Source organism: Carettochelys insculpta, chromosome 8 (genome assembly GCF_033958435.1).
Source record: "Carettochelys insculpta isolate YL-2023 chromosome 8, ASM3395843v1, whole genome shotgun sequence".
In the NCBI taxonomy this organism is placed as follows: domain Eukaryota; kingdom Metazoa; phylum Chordata; order Testudines; family Carettochelyidae; genus Carettochelys; species Carettochelys insculpta.
Genome location: NC_134144.1, coordinates 8,227,920 through 8,251,172, shown reverse-complemented (window position 1 = coordinate 8,251,172; position 23,253 = coordinate 8,227,920). Strand labels below are relative to the sequence as shown.

At 46.3% G+C, this 23,253-nt stretch overlaps 1 protein-coding gene across 1 annotated transcript in view; it reads left to right on the top strand.

Moving 5' to 3' along the window:
• CPS1 (carbamoyl-phosphate synthase 1) overlaps positions 1 to 23,253 on the top strand; it is a 134,580-nt gene that overhangs the window by 98,217 nt on the left and 13,110 nt on the right. Inside the window, exons 27-33 of the mRNA XM_075000834.1 lie at positions 891 to 958; positions 5,169 to 5,244; positions 11,742 to 11,819; positions 12,758 to 12,865; positions 13,765 to 13,854; positions 15,632 to 15,802; positions 18,519 to 18,593. Coding sequence (XP_074856935.1) covers positions 891 to 958; positions 5,169 to 5,244; positions 11,742 to 11,819; positions 12,758 to 12,865; positions 13,765 to 13,854; positions 15,632 to 15,802; positions 18,519 to 18,593 — 666 coding nt within the window. The remainder of the gene's footprint in view (positions 1 to 890; positions 959 to 5,168; positions 5,245 to 11,741; positions 11,820 to 12,757; positions 12,866 to 13,764; positions 13,855 to 15,631; positions 15,803 to 18,518; positions 18,594 to 23,253) is intronic.

Below are 23,253 nucleotides of genomic sequence, written 5' to 3'. Positions count from 1 at the left end.
TTGCATGCTTGCCCAAACCCCCTCCCTCAGAGGTAGGTTATAATAACCCTTTCCTGTATCTTCACGTAAGTTTAGACTTTTCTTTGCAGTTCCCACTCACAACACTTCTTCATTCCCACTTTCTGCCTTAATGGGGATGATTGCTTATACTGCAGTCCAGGTCTTCCACTCTAGCCAAATAAGATGGAAGGGTGTTGTTCGAGATGAGAGAGGAAGGTGACTTCAAACCATCTTTTCACTTTCCCTGATCCCGAGGTCAGGATCAACTCTCTGGTGTAAATTAGAGCAACCACAGGGCTGCTCTGCCTTACCCTGAGCTGCCCATGTGCCTCACCCCACTGAATTTTGTTATAGTAGCTGAGGATTTCCGGGAGTAGGGACTTCTAAACAATGCCTCCTTTTCATTTGACACACTCTCTTCATTGAGAGCTGGAGGTTGAAACAGCAGATGCTATGGCATGTTTGAGAATTCTGCATCTCTGAAGCAACAGGAAGAATCCTAAATAGGCCAGAGGTTCCAACCCAGTAATTTGTCTGAATGGCTTTGTTATGTTCCATGTTGGGATGCAATCACATTTTCTCACAATGGTGTACAAGGGTAGAATGGAAAGACCTGCAGAAGCAGAACTAGAGAATAGCAATTCATTGCAGACTGTGGAAACATATCTGAGTTTTCACTATTTGCCATTGCAAGTATTTCTTAAAATGATAGAGGAATCAGAGGGGTAGCCCTGTTAGTCTGTATCTGCAAAAACAACAAGAAGTCCTGTGGCACCTTATGGACTAACAGATGTTTTGGCGCATTGGCATTCGTGGTCCAAGACCCACTTCGTCAGATGCAATGTCACCGTATGTTCATGGAATGTTTCTTTTCCCCTCCCACCCTTTAGAAAGATGCCGTTGACTTCGCAAATTCCGTGGGCTACCCGTGTTTGCTGAGACCTTCCTATGTTTTGAGGTAAAGCCTGTCTGACAGTGCAAATCAAGTTGCTTGTGTTATCTGCAAATCCTCCCTGAGGGAGGTGAGTGATTGTGTGGAGTTCCATGAGACAGATGGAGACCACTGTGCTGAGCGCCAAAATCATAGAGCTCTGTGGCTTAACAAGTCGTGCACCTGCTGGGATGAAAAGAGACCCAAAAAGCACCACACCCCTTGGACACAGATCACAGGCAGGCCATGTTTCAACTAATATCTGTTTGCTATAATACTTTTCTTTATGCCTTGAAGCCAAAAGAATGAGTCATTGTAATATTACGTGTGATATTCGTATTATCCTTAGGAGCTTTCTGTGGAGTGTGTTTTTATGGTGGAGAAGGGGACGTGCATCTTGCCAAAAATGACAGCATATCCTTGTATACTGTCAGCACCTCAGGACGCAGCTTCTAGCTCATTTGTGCAGAGTACTGTTTCATGTCTGTAAGTTTTGGCAGCTCCATGTTGTGAAACAGATATTTTACGAAACCAAGCATGTCCAGCAGCTAACCTGTGAAACAAGTTGCATCAGCACGTATAGAAGTGTGGAGTGACCAGTCTTTGGAGGTGGATGCTGCAAGGGAGCTTCTTAATGGCTGTGCAGATAGGAAAAGAGAAGTAATTTGCTGAGCACAATTTGAAAGCCTGAATGGAGCAGGAGATGGGCTCCTTTTCCTAATAAAAAGAGATAAATTATAATATGAATGAGGCATTGTATTCACTTTGAATGGAACAAAACATCAATTAAAATGAGATTTCATGTATCCTTACACATGTTGAATCTCTTTAGTCCTGCACCTTGGCTGGTGCTGTACGAGAGAATGTGCTGGGCCACGACAGAGGTCAGTATTGTCTAGCAGCATTACCAACACTTCCACTGCTTACTGGGCTCTTAGAAGACATTTAGGGGTAAATTACAAGTAAACAACAGGGCAGAACACCGAGAGTCAAGACTGGCGGCTGTAAACAAACTTTATGGGACCTCGGGAAAGTTGGCCTCACACATGATAAGTGGCTGTCTGGCTAACTAAATTCTTGCCAGATTATGGATGTTGCCAGGTGAGAGAGTTCTGTGGTAGAGTCCTGTAGAATGCAATACAGTTCTACAGAACTTGTACACAATGTTGTCTGTAGCAGAGATGTAATTCTTTGACAAGGTCTGCAGAATGGTTAAATCCTACAGGAAAGATGCCATTCTCTGCTAAATTCTCTGGGTTTTTGAGTAAATTCTTCAGATCCTTTTGGTTTCATCCCTGTTAAATTAAGTAGAACTTTTCTATTAGGGTGCAGACAATAAAACATGGTTTTGAGTAAATTTACATTTTAGATATATTTAGGTTAGAGGGGATGCATGCCCACTCATGCCTGTGTGTGTGTGTGTGCGCACAACACACACAACTTGTGTAGTTGTAGAGCAACAACAGAATGGATAGTCATTGAGAAATTCAATGTAGAAAAGACTTGTAGGCATACGTTGTCTTTCCGCACATTTCCGGAAGGGAATTGTTCCTTTGATTATATTGCTCAGTTGTTTGATTAAATACAATCAAAGTTCTTGAGATTTGCCAGGTGACTTGGAAAAGAAAACATTTAACCTTTGGGTTACTTCAGTTTCTGGGAGGCAATGCTCAGGGTCGCTTTTCCAGAGTTCGATTTTGTACATCTGTAGGGACATGTGAAATCGACCTCTCAGGGCTCTCAGTCGATCCCTGTACTCCTCACGAGACATGAGGAATAAGGAAGGTTGATGGGAGAAGCTCTTCCATGGACCTTCTTCAGTAAGGATGGCCAAGTAAGCCAAGCAAAGATATATCGATTCTAGCCACGCAATTGATGTAGCTAGAATTGGGTATCTGCAGTCAACTTACTTTCCCTAGTGTCGACATAACCTAATACACCGTGGTCTACATCCTCATTCTCTGGGTAGCTCCACTGAAATCCATGCATTTGTCCCCATAACAGCAGCTGGGAATCTTAGGTAAAACTATCAGGCTTTTGAGAACCACTGTTGCAACTCAAATGCTAAAGATGCTTAATGAACTTTTCTTAAACGCCTCTTCACAAACTTCCTTTGAAAATTATGCACTGAAGTAAATGGGAGGCTGAGAATTACTGAGTACGCCACACAGAAAAACCCCACGTATAACAACCTTACAATTCTTTAAAGCTTAAGCAATTGTTTGAAAGGGAGGCAAATAACATCTCCTTTCTTCCATTCCCCTCTCCATTTGCTAGGGATGGGGAGCTTTCACAGAAAAACCTGTTTGTCAGATAACACACTTGTGCTGTGATAAGCATTTGTGGGAAAGGTACTGCAAAACAATTCTCAGCAACAGTTCTCCTGGGGCTTGTCTACACTTGCCCCCAACTTTGAAGGGGGCATGTTAATCAGGGCAATGGGAGATTACGAATGAAGTGCTGTGGTGAATATGCAGCACTTCATTAGGCTAATTCTCCCCCGCGGCAACTTCGAAGCATCAGACTTCGAAATGCCAGCATGCATATAGCCACAGGCACTTCTAAGTGCCTGCACTGCTTTCAAGTGCCTTTTGAGGAGTGCATTTCGAGGAGTAAAGGCATTTCGAAGTAGCGCAGTGACTTCAAAGTGCCCACAGCTACATGCATGCCAGCACTTCAAAGTTGCCGCAGGGGAGAATTAGCCTCATGAAGGCTACGTCTACACGTGAAGCCTACATCGAAATAGCTTATTTCGATGTAGCAACATCGAAATAGGCTATTTCGATGAATAACGTCTACACGTCCTCCAGGGCTGGCAACGTCGATGTTCAACTTCGACGTTGCGCGGCACCACATCGAAATAGGCGCTGCGAGGGAACATCTACATGCCAAAGTAGCACACATCGAAATAAGGGTGCCAGGCACAGCTGCAGACAGGGTCACAGGGCGGACTCAACAGCAAGCCGCTCCCTTAAAGGGCCCCTCCCAGACACAGTTGCACTAAACAACACAAAATACACAGAGGTGACAACTGGTTGCAGACCCTGTGCCTGCAGCATGGATCCCCAGCTGCCGCAGCAGCAGCCAGAAGCCCTGGGCTAAGGGCTGCTGCCCACGGTGACCATAGAGCCCCGCAGGGGCTTGAGAGAGAGCGTCTCTCAACCCCTCAGCTGATGGTCGCCATGGCGGACCCCGCTATTTCGAAGTTGCGGGACGTGCAACGACTACACGGTCCCTACTTCGACGTTGAACATCGAAGTAGGGTGCTATTCCTATCCTTTCATGGGGTTAGCGACTTCGACGTCTCGCCGCCTAACGTCGAAGTTAACTTCAAAATAGCGCCCGGCGCGTGTAGCCGTGATGGGCGCTATTTCGAAGTTAGTGCCGCTACTTCGAAGTAGCGTGCACGTATAGACACGGCTGAAGTGCTGCATATTCACTGCAGCACTTCGTTAGTAATCTCCCGTCACCCTGATTAACATGCTCCCTTTGAAGTTGGGAGCAAGTGTAGACCCAGCCCTTTTGTCATAAATATCACTAGCCTTTGCAATTTTGGCTCCATGTGCCAAGGGGTTTTAGAAGTATCCCTTTTGATAGTGAACTCAGAGATAGCATGCGCATATAACCCACACACCTCGAAATGGTTCACTACCCCATGTAGTGGCATCTCAACCACTTCACAGAGAAAGAACAACTGCCCTCTACAGCCTAAGCTGAGAGCCAGCTGGCTTTTAGCTCAAACTGTAGAGTCTGCTGCATTAAGCTCCAGAGGTCCCAGGTTTGTGTCTGCCTGTGGGTGGTTACACACATGTGGAAAAAAGTCAGAAATTTGAGGTGAGAGAGGGTCGGCCCTGAGTAGGAAGCAGTTGCTGAGTAAGCATCTCCGAGAACACATGAAGATTTTGCACGCCCTTTAAAGCCTTGCATCAGAAAGGGGGGCTTTGGGGAGGGTCGTGCTTCACTGCCAGCACCACACTTCTCTTTGAGTCTTCTCTCAAGCAGTTTCCTCAAATGTCTCCTTGAGGTCCCTCGGCTTGTTGGGTAAATACAACAGAGATTTGCTTTGGATTACAACTCCTTTCTTCCAGCCAGAAAGGGAGCAAGTGGTTTGAGTCAGGGTTATGCGTAGATCGTCTGTAACAGCCAAGGATTCTGAGGTTGAGTGCTCTGATGTCAAGCTGGCCTGGTGGCTTTGAACAAGGAAGGAAGCTGACCTGTTCCATTGTGTTTCTCTCAGTGGGTCTGCAATGAATGTGGTATTCACAGAAGAGGAGATGAAGAAGTTCTTGGCAGAAGCCACCAGAGTCTCCCAGGTATCAGACCTTGACCTATTGATGTCTTTACATTTCTGTTCTTTCATTATGCTCATTTCACTTGTACTCCCCTGCCTCTTTGCCATGCAGCCTCCTCCTAGCTGTGTGCTTTCTCCTTTGAGGATGAGGCAATTTAAACCCAGTTGTGGGTCTTACCCCTTCTGTCCCTTCCTTAGGAGAAGAACCTGATTATCCATAGGCTGAACAGTAACTTACTCCCCCAGTGGCCCCCCGATGTAATTGAAGCCATTCATGGAATAAAGTGCTACTCTACCCAAATAGGGATCTGGACCTTTGGAGATGGGCACTAAAGTCAAGTTCAAATAGCTGTCTATGGTTGGAGCAAAAGGAGCCATTATCTGGAGGCTTGCCTTTGTTATGTATGCTGAGCATAATATATTGGGGCTGGTATCTCTCCTGTCCAAGTTACCATTAGTGAAAGGTGGCTGCTACTAGGACCTCTGTTTTCAAATATTTAAATCATGTCACTTGGCATCTGTCCACAACTTGGATTTTATACAAACATCTCATCTGCTATTGATTTTTTTCCCACTCTGTTACTTTAAATGCATAAAATTTTGTAAAGTTTCGTGGTGGCTGTTTTACTTTTTCCCATCTCATGATGTGGATCTTTTTCTTTTGGCCCAAGGGAAGTGGTGCTCTCTGCTTAATATATGGATCCTTTGGGATCATCGATCCATAGAGCTTAAAATGCAGAAGATGAAAGCCATGTTTTCCTTTCAAATGCTTTCAAAAACTAGTTTGGGATAATTGGTTTTTAATACAGGAATTGTTGATTTCAAGGGGGTGAAATGTAGAGGAAGCAGAAAAGTGAAATGAGAGTTATTTCCAAAAGGCATGAATAGCATACTATGGTCTAGCAAACAAAATCCATGAACTTCTCTAGTTCTGCTCAATTATTTGTTCTGCTGAGGTTCTGCTGTGTCTGACCTCAGTGATAGTAAACAATGGGTATTTGAGAGGTTAAGTAAGGGAACTGATAAGATTATGAAACAACTGTGGACTACCCAAAGTTCACCACTCTATGGTAGTCCACCTCATTAACAGTCTCTGGGGGTATGTCTACCCAGCAGCCGTATTTCAAAACAAGCTGTTCTAGAAGAGCTATTCTGGAATGGATCATTTTGAAATAACGCTGCTACACTCAAAAATCCATTTCGAAATAGTGCTCAGCTATTTCAAAATACAGGGTCTACACACGTAGGGCCTAATTTGAAATAGAGCCATTGGATGCATTATGGTTTACTTTGAAATATGTTCTATTCCCTGTCATAACAGCCCCTATTTAGAAATAGCTATTTTGAAATAGGTGCTATTCTTGGCTATGTCTACACTAGCCCCAAACTTCAAAATGGCCATTCAAATGGCCATTTCGAAGTTTACTAATGAAGCGTTGAAATGCATATTCAGCACTTCATTAGCATGCGGGCTGCTGCGGCGCTTCGAAATTGACGCGGCTCACTGCCGCGTGGCTTGTCCAGACAGGGCTCCTTTTCGAAAGGACCCCACCTACTTCGAAGTCCCCTTATTCCCATCAGCTCATGGGAATAAGGGGACTTCAAAGTAGGCGGGGTCCTTTCGAAAAGGAGCTCCGTCTGGACGAGCCGTGCGGCCATGAGTCGCGTCAATTTCGAAGTGCCGTGGCAGCCTGCATGCTAATGAAGCGCTGAATATGCATTTCAGTGCTTCATTAGTAAACTTCGAAATGGCCATTTGAATGGCCATTTTGAAGTTTGGGGCTAGTGTAGACATGGCCCTTCATAGAATGAGGGTTACCAATTTCAAAATAAGGCAACTGCTATTTCAAAATTATTTCAAAATAACAGTTGCGTCATGTAGACACTAGGGTAGTTATTTCAAAATAACAGCTGTTATTTCAAAGTGACTTTGCTGTGTAGACCTACCATGCGTTGGGTCCTAACTCTTTTCCTATGTTACTGTCCTCTTCTTCCTTTTCCATGTGTGGTCTCTGATCTGAGCAGACCTGGGAAGCAATAAGCACCAGCATCACAAATAGCTGAGGTTAAAATGAACGGGCATCGAAGTTTCAGTGATGCAGGTTTCAGGCACAGGCAAAGCTCATTATGGTTTGACAAAGTTTGAAAGATTTAAGAGTGACGGGGTTAGCCCTCCAGGAAGGTGAGACAAGCCAAGAGATAAGACATTGCAGGGGATACTTCCTGTAAAGAAGTCAGTACCCTAAAACATAAATGGTAAGAATACATTGTGCAATTTCATCTGTGGATCGCAAACCACCTTACCAAACAGGGTGAATGTCACTAGCGCCACTTGAGAAATGAGAAATTATGGACCAACAATTCTAAAGAGCCCAGGGCCAGCACCCACAATTAGAGGTAGAGTTTGACCATACAAACCACTATTGTGATTTTAGCTTTGAAAGGTATTTTGGCATTTGGCGTGCTGGTCGCTGTGACTCCTAACCATTGCCTGTCTGGAGCATCACGCCCGATGAGGATCTGCTCCTTAGTTCACAGAGATTCTTTCTGGAGCAGAATTTTGGCAGTGCTTATTGTGTTATATTCCTGGGGACATGGGTGTGGGTTTGTGTGCAGTTCCCTGTGGCTGTGAGCGTATGGTGTCCCTGTACAAATGGGACAGTGTGCTTGCTACGGTCAGGCTAGTTGGGCTACTGTAATAGATCTCCAGGATTTGAATCCTAGGGCCCACGACCTGCAAAGACTTAGGCGAGGCCTATAGTGGAATCACTGATTGGTATAAAAACCTTACTGAAGTTCTTACTTCATTCAGGGAAATGGTGCCAGCTGCATCTCTACTAGAAGTGTTTGTTGGCATAGCTAGTCAGGTCCAGGCAAGCCTTTCCAGCGCAGACCTGGGCACGTGTGATTTACTTTATACACTGAGAGTTGCCCTGTTACACTGAAGCTTGTGTGTAGGGGAGCCAGCAGCCTCCACGGGCTCCTAGGCAGAGTCTGTGGGGGGCAGGGGAATAGGGGGACACCAGGTTCCATGCTCCCAGAAGGGGTGGGGCCAAGGGTAGCCATTCCTCCTTGTCATCCGGAGTGTACCTTCCCCCGTGCTAAATCCCCAGCGTTACCGCTGCCCAGAGTGGCACTCTTGCAGTGATTTAAAAGGCCTGGTGCTCCTGGAGCCCTGGGCTCCTTAAACATGCTGGGCCCCAGGAGAACTGCCTCATTTTCCCCTTCTCTATCCCCCACATCTCCCCATGAGCAGGCCTGCATGTGCATAAGCTTTTGCGGGATGGGATTTTTGTATGGGTTATGTGACTTAGGCTACGTCTACATGTGAAGCCTACTTCGAAGTAGCTTATTTCGATGTAGCGACATCGAAATAGCCTATTTCGATGAATAACGTCTACACGTCCTCCAGGGCTGGCAACGTCGATGTTCAACTTCGACGTTGCGCAGCACCACATCGAAATAGGCGCAGCGAGGGAACGTCTACACGCCAAAGTAGTACACATCGAAATAAGGGTGCCAGGCACAGCTGCAGACAGGGTCACAGGGCGGACTCAACAGCAAGCCGCTCCCTTAAAGGGCCCCTCCCAGACACAGTTGCACTAAACAACACAAGATCCACAGAGCCGACAACTGGTTGCAGACCCTGTGTATGCAGCATGGATCCCCAGCTGCCGCAGCAGCAGCCAGAAGCCCTGGGCTAAGGGCTGCTGCACATGATGACCATAGAGCCCCGCAGGGGCTGGAGAGAGAGCGTCTCTCAACCCCTCAGCTGATGGCCGCCATGGCGGACCCCACAATTTCGATGTTGCGGGACGCGCAATGACTACACGGTCCCTACTTCGACGTTGAACGTCAAAGTAGGGCGCTATTCCCATCCCCTCATGGGGTTAGCGGCTTCGACGTCTCGCCGCCTAACGTCGATGTTAACTTCGAAATAGCGCCCGACACGTGTAGCCATGATGGGCGCTATTTCGAAGTTCGTGCCACTACTTCGAAGTAGCGTGCACGTGTAGACACGGCTTTAGTCTGTGTTTTACCAACCACATATACTCTAACAAAGGCTATGTCCACCCTAGGCAAAGTAAGTGATCGCAGATGGGCAATTCTAGCTACAGCAATGGTGTAGCTAGAACTGACCTATCTGTGCTCGGCTTACGTGGCCGTCCCTACTGAAGAAGGTCCACAGGAGAATTTCTCCCATCTACCTCCCTTACTTCTGACATCTCGCTAGGAGTACAGGGATTGACTGCGACCCCTGAGAGGTTGATTTAGCGTGTTCCTACTAGATACGCAAAATCAATCAACCCTGAATGGGTCGATCTTCCAGGCTAGTGAAGACATAGCCAAAGCCTTTCCAGCCTGATAAGTGGCCAACCAGCACCACAACTTGCTCCGAGGTTTATGCACGTCACTTCCTCTGTGATTTTTACTTCTCGCACCAGTTTGTCCATAGAAGAGCATCATTGGGCACTTAGTACATCAGAAAGGTTGTAGAGTGAACTGTTATCCTCCACAAGGGCGGTGAGGGTGATGGGAATGAAGTAAGTTTTGTGCACACTTAGAAGCATTGATGAAAAATTACATCAAGACCAAAAGCTGCACGATATAGTCTTCTAAATTTATGAAGCACTCGAGCTGGTGGCATTGCCTTTCCTGGGAATTTACTCTCACTCCAATAAATACAAGAGACTGTATTTTGTAGCATTTATTTTATTTTATTTTATTTTATTTTATTCCCCCGAGCAGTCTTCTAAGTACCACAGGATCTCATTTATTGCATTTTATTTCCTAATAAATTACAAGAGTTAATAGTGGGTGGGACAGATAAAATATGGAGACTTAAATGTGGCCCGAACAATCTGCTGCAATGGGAGCTGGGAAGAGCCAGGGAGCAGCTGGGTGGTGCCTGCATTGATCAAATCCAAAGTATGGGTTAGGCTTGAAAATGGTCAACCATCAGTGCATACGGCACAGGTGTGGTATGCTGGGCTTTAGCTCTTCTGCAGTCTGCTCTGTCCTGTCACTACGCACTGATCCTGTTTGTATGCTGAGCAGAGCTGTGTGTGGATTATTATTATTTACACTTCATGGGGCCTTACCCACGAAAGCTCATTACCTAATAAATACAATTGTTAGGCTTTTAGGTGCTACAGGGCTGCTTGTTTTTTTTTTTTCTGTGAAGCTACAGATTAACAAGAGACTTCATAGTATTGTAACACCAAAGGCCCTCCTGGGGCCTGAGGCTCCGTTAGGAGACATGGTGCACAAACACCCAGAAAGACTTCTGCTAACAATCTATTTTTGCTGTGTATCTGAACCCCTCCCAACCTCACATACATTTATCCTTCAAACACTGCAGGTAGGCAGGACTGTACTATTACCCATGTTTCACAGACCTAGAACTATGTGGCTTGCCCAAGGTCACAGAGGAAGTCTGTAGCGGAGCAGGGACTTGAAGCCTTTCCTCCAAAGACCGAGGCTATTATCCCAACCACAGGGCCATCCTGCCTGTCAGCCCTGCATGCTCTCTGCCCCAAAGTGCTGATGGAAAATTAGGAATAGTTTAAAAAAAAGAGGAGATAGGAAGTGGAGAATGAGTTCATCAGTGATAGCATCACACAGTTATGCAGAGCTGGGACATGTATCTCTGGATGGCTCAGCGTGACTTCATTTGCAATTGACAGTAGGGCTCTGTGTCAGTCATATGGGTTGCAGAAGTTATGGAGATTGCAGCATGCCACAAAATTCCTGATTTCTGAAGAAGCCAATAGGACCAACCCCAGGGCCTCCAAACAACTGGCTCTAGGGCCAACTGCGCAGGTGACCCCCAGGACAGCCACACCGGCCACTACTGGGAGTGGCCCTGGGGAGAGGTATAACACCCTGGGCTCAATAGCCACCAGCGGTAGTCCTGAGACAGCTGAAGCAACTACAGTCTGCTGGCCTCAGCAGCCAGCCTCATCTAACTAGAGTAGCCACAGTCCTCAGCCCTTGGCAGTAGTCCCTGGACAGCCATGGCCTATGGCAGCTGTTGAAACTGACCCTGAGCATCCCTTCCCCCCAACGTCCACCCCATCCTCCCCCCAGCAGCATCACCCCCCAAGAGTTAATCACGGGTAAGTTCACTACAAATCATGGACTGGCCAGAGCTGTGAATTTTCATTTATTGTCCAGCACCTGTCCATGACTTTTATTAAAAATACCGAGGACTAGATTATAGCCTGAATGGCTAAATACAGAAATAGAAGAGAGACCAACGTTTCCCACTGCCCATGTTCTGAGCTATTATCAGTTGTCCCTTTGCCGTAATCATCGCAGAGAGGATTTGACAGAGGGCGGTTTGGATTATGGCCTGATCCAGGCAGGGCATGGTGCCTGTAGCAGGTGTCAGGGTGTGAAGTGTTGGAAGTGGCTGCGGAAGAAATGGGAGCTCCAGTGGTGGAGGAGTTAGGTCTCCCTCAGGACCAGAAACGCCTTTGCCCAGAAGTTTTGTTTTCTGTCTTGTCCTCCTGACAGGAGCACCCAGTTGTACTCACAAAATTCATCGAGGGAGCCCGAGAAGTGGAAATGGATGCTGTTGCCAAAGCTGGAAAAGTAAGAACTTTTTTTTTCCTTTATATTTAATTTCTTCTGTTTTTGTTTTGTTTTATTTTGTTTGGACGGGGGGCATGGAGAACATGACCCCTCGGGTGTGATTAACACGATGGTAGAAGACGTGGGTTTTGTGCAGTGGTGCATAGAGATGCTTTCTTGCTGAGCAGAACAGTTTACTTGCTCTTCTGCTTTTCAAAGATGGCTGCCATGGGTCACTCTTCTGTCTGTGCTTTCTGTTTTAAGATGTACCTTTCTTCCTTTTCTCTGTGCCTTTAGTCTTCTTCATATAGTGAAAGGGTGTGGTGAATATAATCCCATTTCCTGATCAAGGCCTTTACTTGCTACATGCTTCCTTGGCATATCCATCTGTCTAGGACTCAGTGTTCCAAAGTGGCTGTGCTTCTTGCAAGGTCTGATCCGGTGTCCACTGGAGTCAGTGAAAGAACTTGATTTGGGCTGGGACTTAGAACAGGAATGTAGGATTTACTGAGACAGATCAGACCATTGCTCCACTCAGTCTCTTATCGTCCCTCCAACAATGGTCCACACTTGCTGTTTCCGAAGAAAGTGAAACAAAACAGCACACCATGCAAAGGGGAGGGGTAAGAGGGACTTCCCACCTCTGGACTACACAGACACATGGTGCCCTGAAGCTGGACATTTGATTTTTGTTAACATGACTGCAGCTTGCATCGTTATGGTGCTGAAGCTCGTGATGGCCCATAGTTTCATCCACAAATCCTTTTTGGATATCCAGCATCAGTAACTGTTCCTCCTAAATTTCCTTTAATTTAATTTGCCTGGTGAATTCCCCTTTTGGTGTCCCTTTCTGTTTTTCACCTCTCCCCATGGGCCTGTGTGGGACTCTTCTTTGTAGTGGTGGGTATGGAGCCAGGCACCACAGACTGATTGGTTGGTGACTCTTTCTGTTTGCCCAGGTCATCTCACATGCCATCTCTGAACATGTGGAGGATGCGGGAGTTCACTCTGGAGATGCCACGCTGATGCTGCCCACACAGACTATTAGCCAAGGAGCTTTGGAGAAAGTGAGTGTTTCACTAAAACTGACCACAGGTTGACCCTCTATAATCCATCAGTCTCTCATCGGGCAACACCTGTAATCCGACATGATTTTAGTTAGCTGGATGATCGTTTGTCATGTGTGTGGTCATGTTTCCTGTGATCTCATAGAGTTTGTTTACAGACATCCATCCTGGCTCTCAGTGTTCTGTGCTGTTATTTATCCCTAAATGTCTTCTAAGAGTCCAGCAAGCAGGGGAAGTGTTGGTAATGCTTCTAGACAATATTGACCTGAGGGTGCCAGAGGAGAGAGGTTCAACCTGTAGTCAGATCAGAAAATAAAGGCTCAGGATCACAATTCCTCATCCTTAGACAATAACATATGTGAGATATTCAGGAACATTTAAGCAAGAAGTGGTATTTTAATTACAAAAAAATTCAGAAACTTTCTCCTTACAGTGGTCTGTAATATGGAGCTGAGCTATACAAAGCCCTCTATTAAACTGGTATCTTAGTCTGGGACACGAGATGATGGCTCCTTTCCCAGTTTATTCCAGTATATATGGTACAGGTACTGTTGTTTTGTAATGACACTTGTATATTGCTAAGTGGATTTTGGGAATAGAGAAGAGCAAAGCACTCCTTTCCAAGTGTAAAATACCCATTTAGCGGAAACCCGATATAACCTGGGCAGTTATCTCCACTTGAGAAGAAGTGTGAGCAGTCCCTTCCCATTCTGTTGTAATATTTAGGGAGTCACCATACAACTTGTAGACATTAAATTGGTGAGACTCTGTTTTCATTCCCATCATCCTGAGCGGACGTCCTCCAGAAGACGCTACTGGTTGTGAGGATGATGGTGCGGATCCCACGTTGGAGCCGATTGTTATGCAATGAATAATGTTCTGTTCCCTGTTTTTTGTAGGTAAAAATCATCACCAAAAAGATCGCACGCGCCTTTTCCATATCTGGCCCGTTCAATGTTCAGTTCCTGGTCAGAGGCAATGATGTCTTGGTAAGAACTCCCTCAGCTGTTAGGGAAGAGGCTTTTCCAAGCAGTTTCAGTGTGTGCCCCACCAGCACTCTGTCTCTCCATGGTCACCCCAGAGCAGAGAGACCAAGACAGCTTCAGCAGCAAGCGGTGGTGTGTGGGTGGGGCTGCGCACCTAATCCCTGCCTCGTGCCAGGGCATAGGGATCTCTGTGCCATTGATATGTCATTCACCACTGTGTAGAGCACTCTGCAGTGCGGTGTGAGGAAACAGCTCCATCTGTGTTCACACCATTGCCATTTGTGGGTGCAGCGAGCACTGTCGAATTGCTGGCTGTCGGCACATATTTGTGTGAGGCGGTGCTCAAATCTGCCATGGAAGAGCCATTTCTCAGTGTGATTTATCCACGTGTGACTCATGCCTCCTTTTATTAACTGAGCTTAATCTTGACTTTATCCTTCACCTGTTGATCTTTTGGTAGCCTGGCTCTTGATGGGCAGCATGCTAAAAAGCGAGAAGGACAATATGGGTGGGTGCAAAAGGGCCAAAGCACATTTGTGTGCCATGAAAAGGTTATCTTTAAAGAAGTGGTGTTAATAGCTATAACAGGTGTACAGGAAATGTCTGCCCACTCATGGCCAACAGGAATGGGTGCTTTGCTTGCTGCCGCTAATGGGGAAAGTCAAGTGAGTCCTGGCCATCTGTGAAAGGCAGAGGCTTGTGTCGGTAAGGGTAGCTGTGAGCTGTGGCAATGCATGGAAGATTTTACTAGACTAGAATGTTTTTGATCTGTGTAAAATCTGGTTGAACTACTAGTTTGGGAGTATTGAGAGGTAGCCATGTTAGTCTGTATCTGCAAGAACAACAAGAAATACTGTGGCACCTTAGAGACTAACACTATTTTGGAACAAAAAGCAGTCAAGTAGCACTTTATAGACTAGCAAAAAAGTTTATTAGGTGAGCTTTTGTGGGACGGACCCACTTCTTCAGACCATAGCCAGACCAGAACAGACTCCAAAATATCTGTTAGTCTCTCAGGTGCCACAGGACTTCTACTTTGGGAGTGGGTTTTCCTAGCACTGTTTGCCCTCCTTTTCTGTCTCCTTGTGATCTCCACCCATTTTAACTCTTCCATTCTCACCTCAGTTCAATCTCTCTTTCTCATGTGCGTGGATTGCTTCTCTACTCTCAAACCCCATGTGATGTTTTGTGATGTTTTATTTCTAGCTTTGCCACTAAACAAATTCCAGCTACAGGCCTAGAAGTCAACTTTCCCGGATGCTTCCCCGACAAAATCTCCATGCACAAATAAAAACAGCGTGATCTCACAGAACGAGCAAAAGGGGCTTTTGTGTTTGTAACTCACCAAAGATGTTTCCTCTCTTCCCTTGCGACTAGTCTGGGCACTGAGATGTTTGAAGCCAAGGATACAGTGTGGAAAACACAGGTCACCCTTTTTAAAATGACTGGTGATTTTGGGTGCCTCCTTTGTTGGCTGTCAAACTGACAGTGGCGAGTTCTGGCCCTGTGAAAATCAGGCTACTTTAAGACTCCTTTAAGATGTCTTTCCACAGTCACTCAGAATTTTTTATCACAATTCCTGTGCCTGCCTGTGCATCTTACATGGGAATCTAGAGAGATTTCTGTCAAGCTACTGTGAATGCTGTCCCTGCAACCTTGGGGATGAGCTTTCAGAACCCTCCAGAACATGCTTCCATCTGTGAATTTACCTTCCAAGGAGGAATGTTATCTCTGCTTAACAAATCTGTGGCACTGAAGTATCTACTCTTTGCCTCTCCAGGTGATAGAGTGCAACCTACGGGCTTCACGCTCCTTTCCCTTTGTGTCCAAGACTATCGGCGTAGACTTCATTGATGTGGCCACAAAGGTGATGATTGGAGAAAACATTGATGAGTCAAGTCTTCCAACACTGGAACGGCCCATTATCCCTTCTGAATACGTTGGGATTAAGGTAGGGTTTCAGAAAACAAGGGGATAAAGGAAGCAGCTGATAGATTGCACTGGTTCTTGTTAATGCTGTTGACACTAGGAGTCCATCCCTTCACTACCTTTAGTTAACAGGGAAGAATCCTGCCTGAGAAAGGAGATGGGCTGGTTAATACAATAGATCTTTTCCCAATCTTTTATTACAACAATGGCAATGGGTGGAAAATATATAGTAATCCAAGAAAATGTTATCCAGTAATACAATGGGCTTGCAGACATTTGTGAGGTTTGACTGTCATGACCCATGTTTCAAATTAGCTCCAGCCTCAGCTCTAAATGCACATATCCAAAATTGTGTAGCCTGAGTTTAAACCTCTTTCTGGTGCTGCCTGAGGAGCATGCACAAATCTGTGTTCTTTGTGCCCCAAAGTTGCATGCCCAAGGATTTAGGCATGGAGGTGTGTGTGTGTTTTCAAAAGGGGTGGAGGGCTTTTCTTTTGAAAAAAAATTACTAACACACCATGGGTAAAATCTTGTCCCATTGGAGTTACTGGAAAAGCTCTTCAGCTGTGTCTACACTACCTCCCTACTTTGAAGGGAGGATGGTAAGTAGGGTGTCCCTTTACTCCTCAAAATTCTGAACTTTTTGAGGAGTAAAGGGACTTTGAAGTACCCCAGGCACCTCAAAGTATCAGCGGGTGAGCTGTGGCTAGACACAAGCTGGCACTTTGAAGTTTAAAACTTCAGAGTTGCCGCAGGTGGTGGGGGCGTGGAATTTGCTTAATGAAGTGCTGCATATGCACTGCAGTACTTCATTATTAAACTCCCAACACGCGACTTACCATCCTCCCTTCGAAGTAGGGAGGTAGTGTAGACACAGCCTTCTTGACTTAAATGGGGCCAACATTTCACCCTTCCGAAATCTATGCCTGTTCACATACATAAAGGATAGGTACTCTAGTCATTTTCAGCACACAGTAAGAAATAAAGTTCTGATTTCAGTGTGATGTTTCTGGTAAAATAAGGAAGAGATCTGCAGAATATAAGTAGAAATAGAGCTGAATAGAATATTTTGCAAAGTTCAGAATTTTCAGAAAGCAAGCCTTTACACATATTGAGAACATATTCTGTGCATGCTTAGTTATACAGGGAGTGAGCACAACTTCGTTCTACTAAGCTACTGTCCAAACTGTCCAACTGTGCTTTACTACTGGAATATAAAAGAGATTGATGGCCAGGTTAGCTTCGACAAGCAGCCAGCAAACTGCCATAAGAAGCAGAAGCTTCAAATTTTGATTTATGCCAGTGGTCAAGTTTTCTGGGATTAATTGGTGTTAATAGTTTAGCCCCTGGATGCTGCAGTGTTGTTAGCGAGACTGTCTAGGGCTACATCTCTTCCAGGAGTGTTAGCACCAGAATGAAAATCCCAGATATGTTCTTGGGCATTTCCCCGGGAAGCCCTTGCACTGATGATGTGCTATGTTTATTTTGCTATTACTATACCAAATCGGTCCAGGTGATTTCCCTGGGAAGTCCTTGCATTGCTGACGTGCTGTGTTTGTTTGGCGTTGTTAAATTTAAAGACTTGCTAATAGTTATTTGAACTTTGAAAAATATTCCACAGAGACACAGTCCTTATACATACCAATGTTTTCCAGACTCCTCTTCCACACTTTTAATTTCTAAGAACATTTGCATTAAAATGGGATTTTGTTTCTTAAACTGCTCTTAAATGTTCTGGGTAAAAGACCTTAAAATGTCACATTCTTTCTCAACAGATCTGCTCCCTTATGTATTCCATAGCAGAGCTTCTTAACTATGGGTGACTGACATATTTGGTTTTACTGTGGAGCTTGCACAGCTAAGAGAGTGACAGGGAGTCAGGCACCCATAAAGCTAGCTGGCTGGGGAGATAGGCACTGCCTGTGGGAAGCCATCTGCCCAGTTGAACTGGGAGTCAGATGTTTGGGCTTCTTGGCTGTCTGGACCTGTGGCTCTCTAAGAATGCCAGACATCTGGAACCGGCTAGTCCACTTGCTGAGCAGCTCAGGGAGTGGGATTCCCAGGTAAGCTGTTGTGAAGCCAGAGAGCTTGGAAGTCCAGGAGAATCTCACCTTTGCAGCAGTTGCTGAGCAGAGAAGTTGGGTGGGAGAAGCTGTGAATATTGAGTTTCCCCTTTAGCCCATCAGTGGGGCTGGTGAGGAACCTGGAGCCCAACCGAGCTGACAGGAGCCAAGGCAGCTTTTCATGGAAAGTTTAGTCTAAATTGACCCACTCCCACAGAAAGCCAGTATTGCCATGAATCAATATTTCCTGAGAGAAAAACATACTCTCACAAAAATTTCTCACCAGTGCCACTCGGCATGCCGCAGACAGCAGCACATCTGGCTCTTTGTCTTGGGAATCAGACATCCAACAGCCTTTCCATGTCAAATAGCCTGTTAAAAACCACACTGTACTAAAACACATTAGACACCCTGCCTTAGATTAATCAGTGGGACATTTTGCTGCTCATATCCATGATCCTATATTCCACTCCCAGACTCAGGCTCTAGGGATACCAGATATCCATTTGCCTACTAGTCTTCCTGGTCATCAACCTAGATGAATGTTTTTCTTAAACTTATGTACCTTGTACATAAACTGGACCTGTCTATCTCTCACTTTTGTAATCTATACACCTGCGTTTTAATTCAGTTAATTCTCAGTCTCTCTTTGATTCTTTTCCTTCCTTTTGCTAGGCTCCAATGTTCTCCTGGCCCCGGCTGAGAGACGCAGACCCTATTCTCCGATGTGAGATGGCTTCCACTGGGGAGGTACCAGTTATATTTTTAAACTAAGCTCTTTACCAGATCCCGTTAGTGATGTTGTAAGTGCATGTATCCTGACAGACTCTGTATGTTCTTCTGAAAAAGAGCCAACGTCTTAAAAAATGTAAAAGTGGGACACCTTTTCCTTCCCCAATTCATGGATACCTGCCTTGTCTCTAGAAATACACACACACACATGCACAATCAACATTTTCCTGAAGAATTCAATCTATTTGGCCACTGGATGTCCCCCTTCACCTGTTCGCCAATCCCAGCAGTCAGTGCTGGTTTCCTTGAAAGCAGGAGACGTGCTTTCAAAGAGAGCTGTCAGTTCTGGAACGTTCTCCGTATGTCAGTGCATCTTACAACTCGCCTCATTTCTGACAGGCATGTCAGAATACAGCCTTCAGAATCCCAATCAATGCCCATCAGAAGGGCAACAGCAGACTCCCTGGTTGGGGGTGTTTGGTCTCTGAATGTACAGGTTACTGAATGGTGGCAGGTATTTATGGTGATATTTTTATGGTTGCCTGGTAACCAGCGAGATGTGTGCCAGGGAGCAAAAAGAGAGGGTGAGGGAGTGTGAATAACGTGCAGCGGTTGAAGGATTAACTCCAGGTAGGACGGTTGGGGTTCGGCTGCCTTTTCCAACCTTGCTGGAGATGTGCCATGACTTCCAGATAAATTTCTGAAACCCATACCAGTGAAATGTGCTGGCATAGGCAGTAACAGGCACAAAGCTGTAAGCCACTACCACTAGTGCGTGTGTGAGAGAGAGAGAGGCCAGATTTTCAACTAAGCTAAGATCCCTTATCATTACTCTGACTGTGGAAAGTGGCCGTCAAATGAGCACAAGTTACATTTAGACTCACCTTAAGGCACCTCTGCACTGTCAGAGTAATGTAAAGGAGCCTTATTATGAATCCTACCTGTCCTTTTACTTCCATTTGATACCATGGGGACAGGAAGGGAGAAAAGAACAGAAATGTAGCCAAAGGGTGAGAGTTACTTCTGTTGAGCGTTAGATGGAGATAGAGAATATTTTAGTCCTAAAGAAAAGATTATTAACTTTTACAAATTGGAAAGATCTGTATTCCCAACTGCCATAAACTATGAGCATTATGAAGGTCTTTCTTGCAAATGAGGCAAAGATAATAGCTCTCTACTGGTAAGATGCTCAGTCATGCTACAAAGACCTTTTAACACCCACATGACGTGTGTTGGACTTGAATCCACCAAGTGCTGTAAGGAAGGCCCAGGTCGTATTTTGCTTAAAGTAGCAGTTCCCTGCCATTGGAAGGCACAAGAGTATCGGCATTTTTGCTTTCAGAGACTGGGGCCAGGACTGAGAAGAATGGAGGTAAGAGGGGGTCTCCAAGCTGAGGATTCTCCTCGTTGTTCCCTGCAAGCTGAGCACTTGGGCAGCTGCCCAAGAAAGGTTCAGGTGTTGCCCCAGTTGATTAGTAGAGCACCCACAGTGTTTTTATTGGTGGTACACATCTGCACATGCTGCAGTATGCGTAACAAAATTTATTTTGCCCCAGGATGGAAAAAATTAGGGGGAATGCTGCCTCATTTCTAAATTGCTTATGATGTTTGTTCTTCTTGGGCTTTACCCTGCCAGAAAAAGGTGCAGTCCTTTTCCTTTAGAGATCCCGAATCTGCAAGTCGCGTCTCTTGCAGTGCAGCGATATCAACTCGGAGCCTTTTCAGTTCCTCATTGATGACAGCGGTCTTGCGGGTGTCACTGATGGCCTGAAGATCTTCAGTCAAGCCGGTCAGCATGGTCCGCACATTCCAGCAAGCAAGCTTGAATTGTTGATGTTTCTCATTTCTTGTTGATTTTCTTATTGGTTTGCCTGGTGCCCAAATTTCAGTCACTTGTCAGGTTCAGGAACCTTAAGCCTCACGCACCCAGCGAGGCAGGTGAACTGTGACGGGACAGTACCCTATTGGCTGGGGGCTGCCCAGCTTGAGGTGGGTGGTGACTGTCCAGTGAGATGCGAGGATCCCTCCCACCGTCGAAGGCAACCCCTGGCGCTCGTTCTCTATGCCAATCGAGCAAGAGCTTATAACCGGTAACTGTTGCCTCCCGTGTTGATGCAACGCTGTTCAGCGATGCCGGAGTACCTCTCCGGGCGCGAGCCTGGGCATTTGTTATGGAGACTCTGGGCTGCCCAGACACCAGTGTCCCCCTCTCGGCTTTAATGATATAGTCCAAAGGAGAGGATAACCTCCACGTCTGGTACCAGCTCAGCTGCAGGAGTTGCTGGGACAGTGCCAGAAGTTGACACTGAACCGCCTTCGGACTCCACTCCGGGTTTTCTGTCAGGGTTTACTCCCTTAGCCTTCCTCCTTCCCAGGATAACCCACAAGGCAGCATTGCTTCGCTGTCAGAAACACCCTTCTACAAATGGTTGATTTAGTCATGGGCGGATCAGAAAGACTTCTTCGGATCACGCTTCAAACGTGCGCCGGTCCTGTCAACCTGATCAGCGCTTATGCCCCAACCCTGTATGCCACACCAGAAGTAAAAGAGAAGTTCTATGACATGCTTAGTGCTGCTGTAGCGCAAATACCTGCTCGTGAACAACTGTACATCTTGGGTGACTTCAATGCAAGAGTTGGAGCTGATTGGGCCTCATGGCCTTCCTGCTTAGGACACTTCGGTGTGGGAAAAATGAATGAAAATGGACAGCGTCTCCTTGAACTGTGCACGTACCACAATCTGTGCATCACAAACACATTCTTCTGAACGAAGCCACAGCACAGAGTGTCGTGGAGACACCCGCGCTCGAAGCACTGGCATCAACTAGATGTGGTCATCACTAGGCGTAACAACCTCAAAAACGTCCTTCTGACACGCAGCTATCATAGTGCTGACTGCGATACAGATCACTCACTAGTTTGCTCCAAGCTCAAGCTGAGATCCAAGAAGCTGTACCGCTGTACACTTGCTGGAAGGCCCCGCATTGATGCCAGAAAGATGGCAAACTCGGAGAAAGCTGAAAAGTTCAGAGAGACCCTCCAGGAAAATCTGCGCAGCGGCCATGGGGGCGTCGATGCGACATCCAAATGGCAACATCTGAGGGATACAGTTTACAACATGGCCTTGTCGGTGTTTGGAAGAAGAGCTAGAAACACGAACGACTGGTTCGAAGATAACTCTGATGAGATGATTCCAGTCATTGAAAAGAAGCACGCTGCACTCCTGGAGTACAAACGCTCACCGAGCCAGAGTACCCAGCAAGCACTTAGAGAGGCCAGAAGAACAGTACAGCAGACAGCCAGGCGCTGTGCCAACAACCACTGGCTCCAGTTATGCAGCAGCATCCAGACCTGTGCCGACTTTGGTAATCTCAGAGGAATGTACGAGGGTATGAAGAAGGCATTAGGACCCACCCAGAACAAGATGGCACCTCTGAAATCCAAATCTGGTGAAGTCATCGCTGACAAAGCCAAACAGATGGAGCGCTGGGTCGAGCACTACTCCAAGCTGTACTCACGCGAGAATGTTGTGGTTGACGCAGCCCTCGATGCCGTCGAGCTCCTACCAGTAATGGACGAACTGGATCAAGAACCGACTGTGGATGAACTGAAGACAGCCATCGACAGCATTGCAGCAGGAAAGGCCCCTGGTCAGCATGGTATACCACCAGAGGTAATCAAATGTGCCGCGGACACACTCCTGGAACCCCTGCATGAGCTGCTGTGCCTGTGCTGGAAAGAGGGTGAGGTTCCACAGGATATGCGTGACGCTAACATTGTAACGTTGTATAAGAAAAAAGGAGACAGAAGCGACTGCAACAACTACCGTGGAATCTCCCTCCTAAGCGTCACTGGTAAACTGTTCGCTCGCATCATCCTTGGCAGACTCCAGAAGATTGCTGAGAGGGTGTACCCCGAATCGCAGTGCGGATTCCGTGCAGAGAGGTCTACCGTTGACATGGTCTTCTCTCTAAGGCAGCTGCAGGAGAAGTGCAGGGAGCAGAGAAAGCCACTCTACATAGCCTTCATCGACTTGACCAAGGCTTTTGACTTGGTCAGCAGGGATGGTCTGTTCAAACTGCTCCACAAGACAGGCTGTCCTCCACGGTTACTCAAGATGATCCAGTCGTTCCACGAAAACATGAGAGGAACCATCCAATATGACGGCGCATTATCGGATGCTTTCAGAATCAGGAGCGGTGTCAAACAAGGATGTGTGCTTGCTCCGACATTGTTCGGGATCTTCTTCGCACTCCTCCTGAAGCATGCCTTTGGATCTTCAACAGAGGGCATCTTGCTGCACACAAGATCTGATGGGAAACTGTTTAACCTTGCAAGGCTGAGAGCTAAGACTAAGGTGCGAGAAGTCCTCATCAGAGACATGCTGTTCGCAGATGCTGCTGCTGTAGTGTCTCACACAGAAGACCAGCTTCAAAAACTGCTGGATCAGTTCTCCAAAGCGTGCAAGGACTTTGGGCTTACCATCAGCCTAAAGAAGACAAATGTACTTGGTCAAGATGTTGCTGAATCCCCATCAATCAGCATTGACAACTATACGTTAGAGGTTGTCCACGAGTTCGTTTACCTCGGGCCCACCATCACTGACACCCTGTCGTTGGACACTGAGCTAAATAGGAGGATCAGAAAAGCGGCCACAACTCTGTCCAGACTCAGCAAG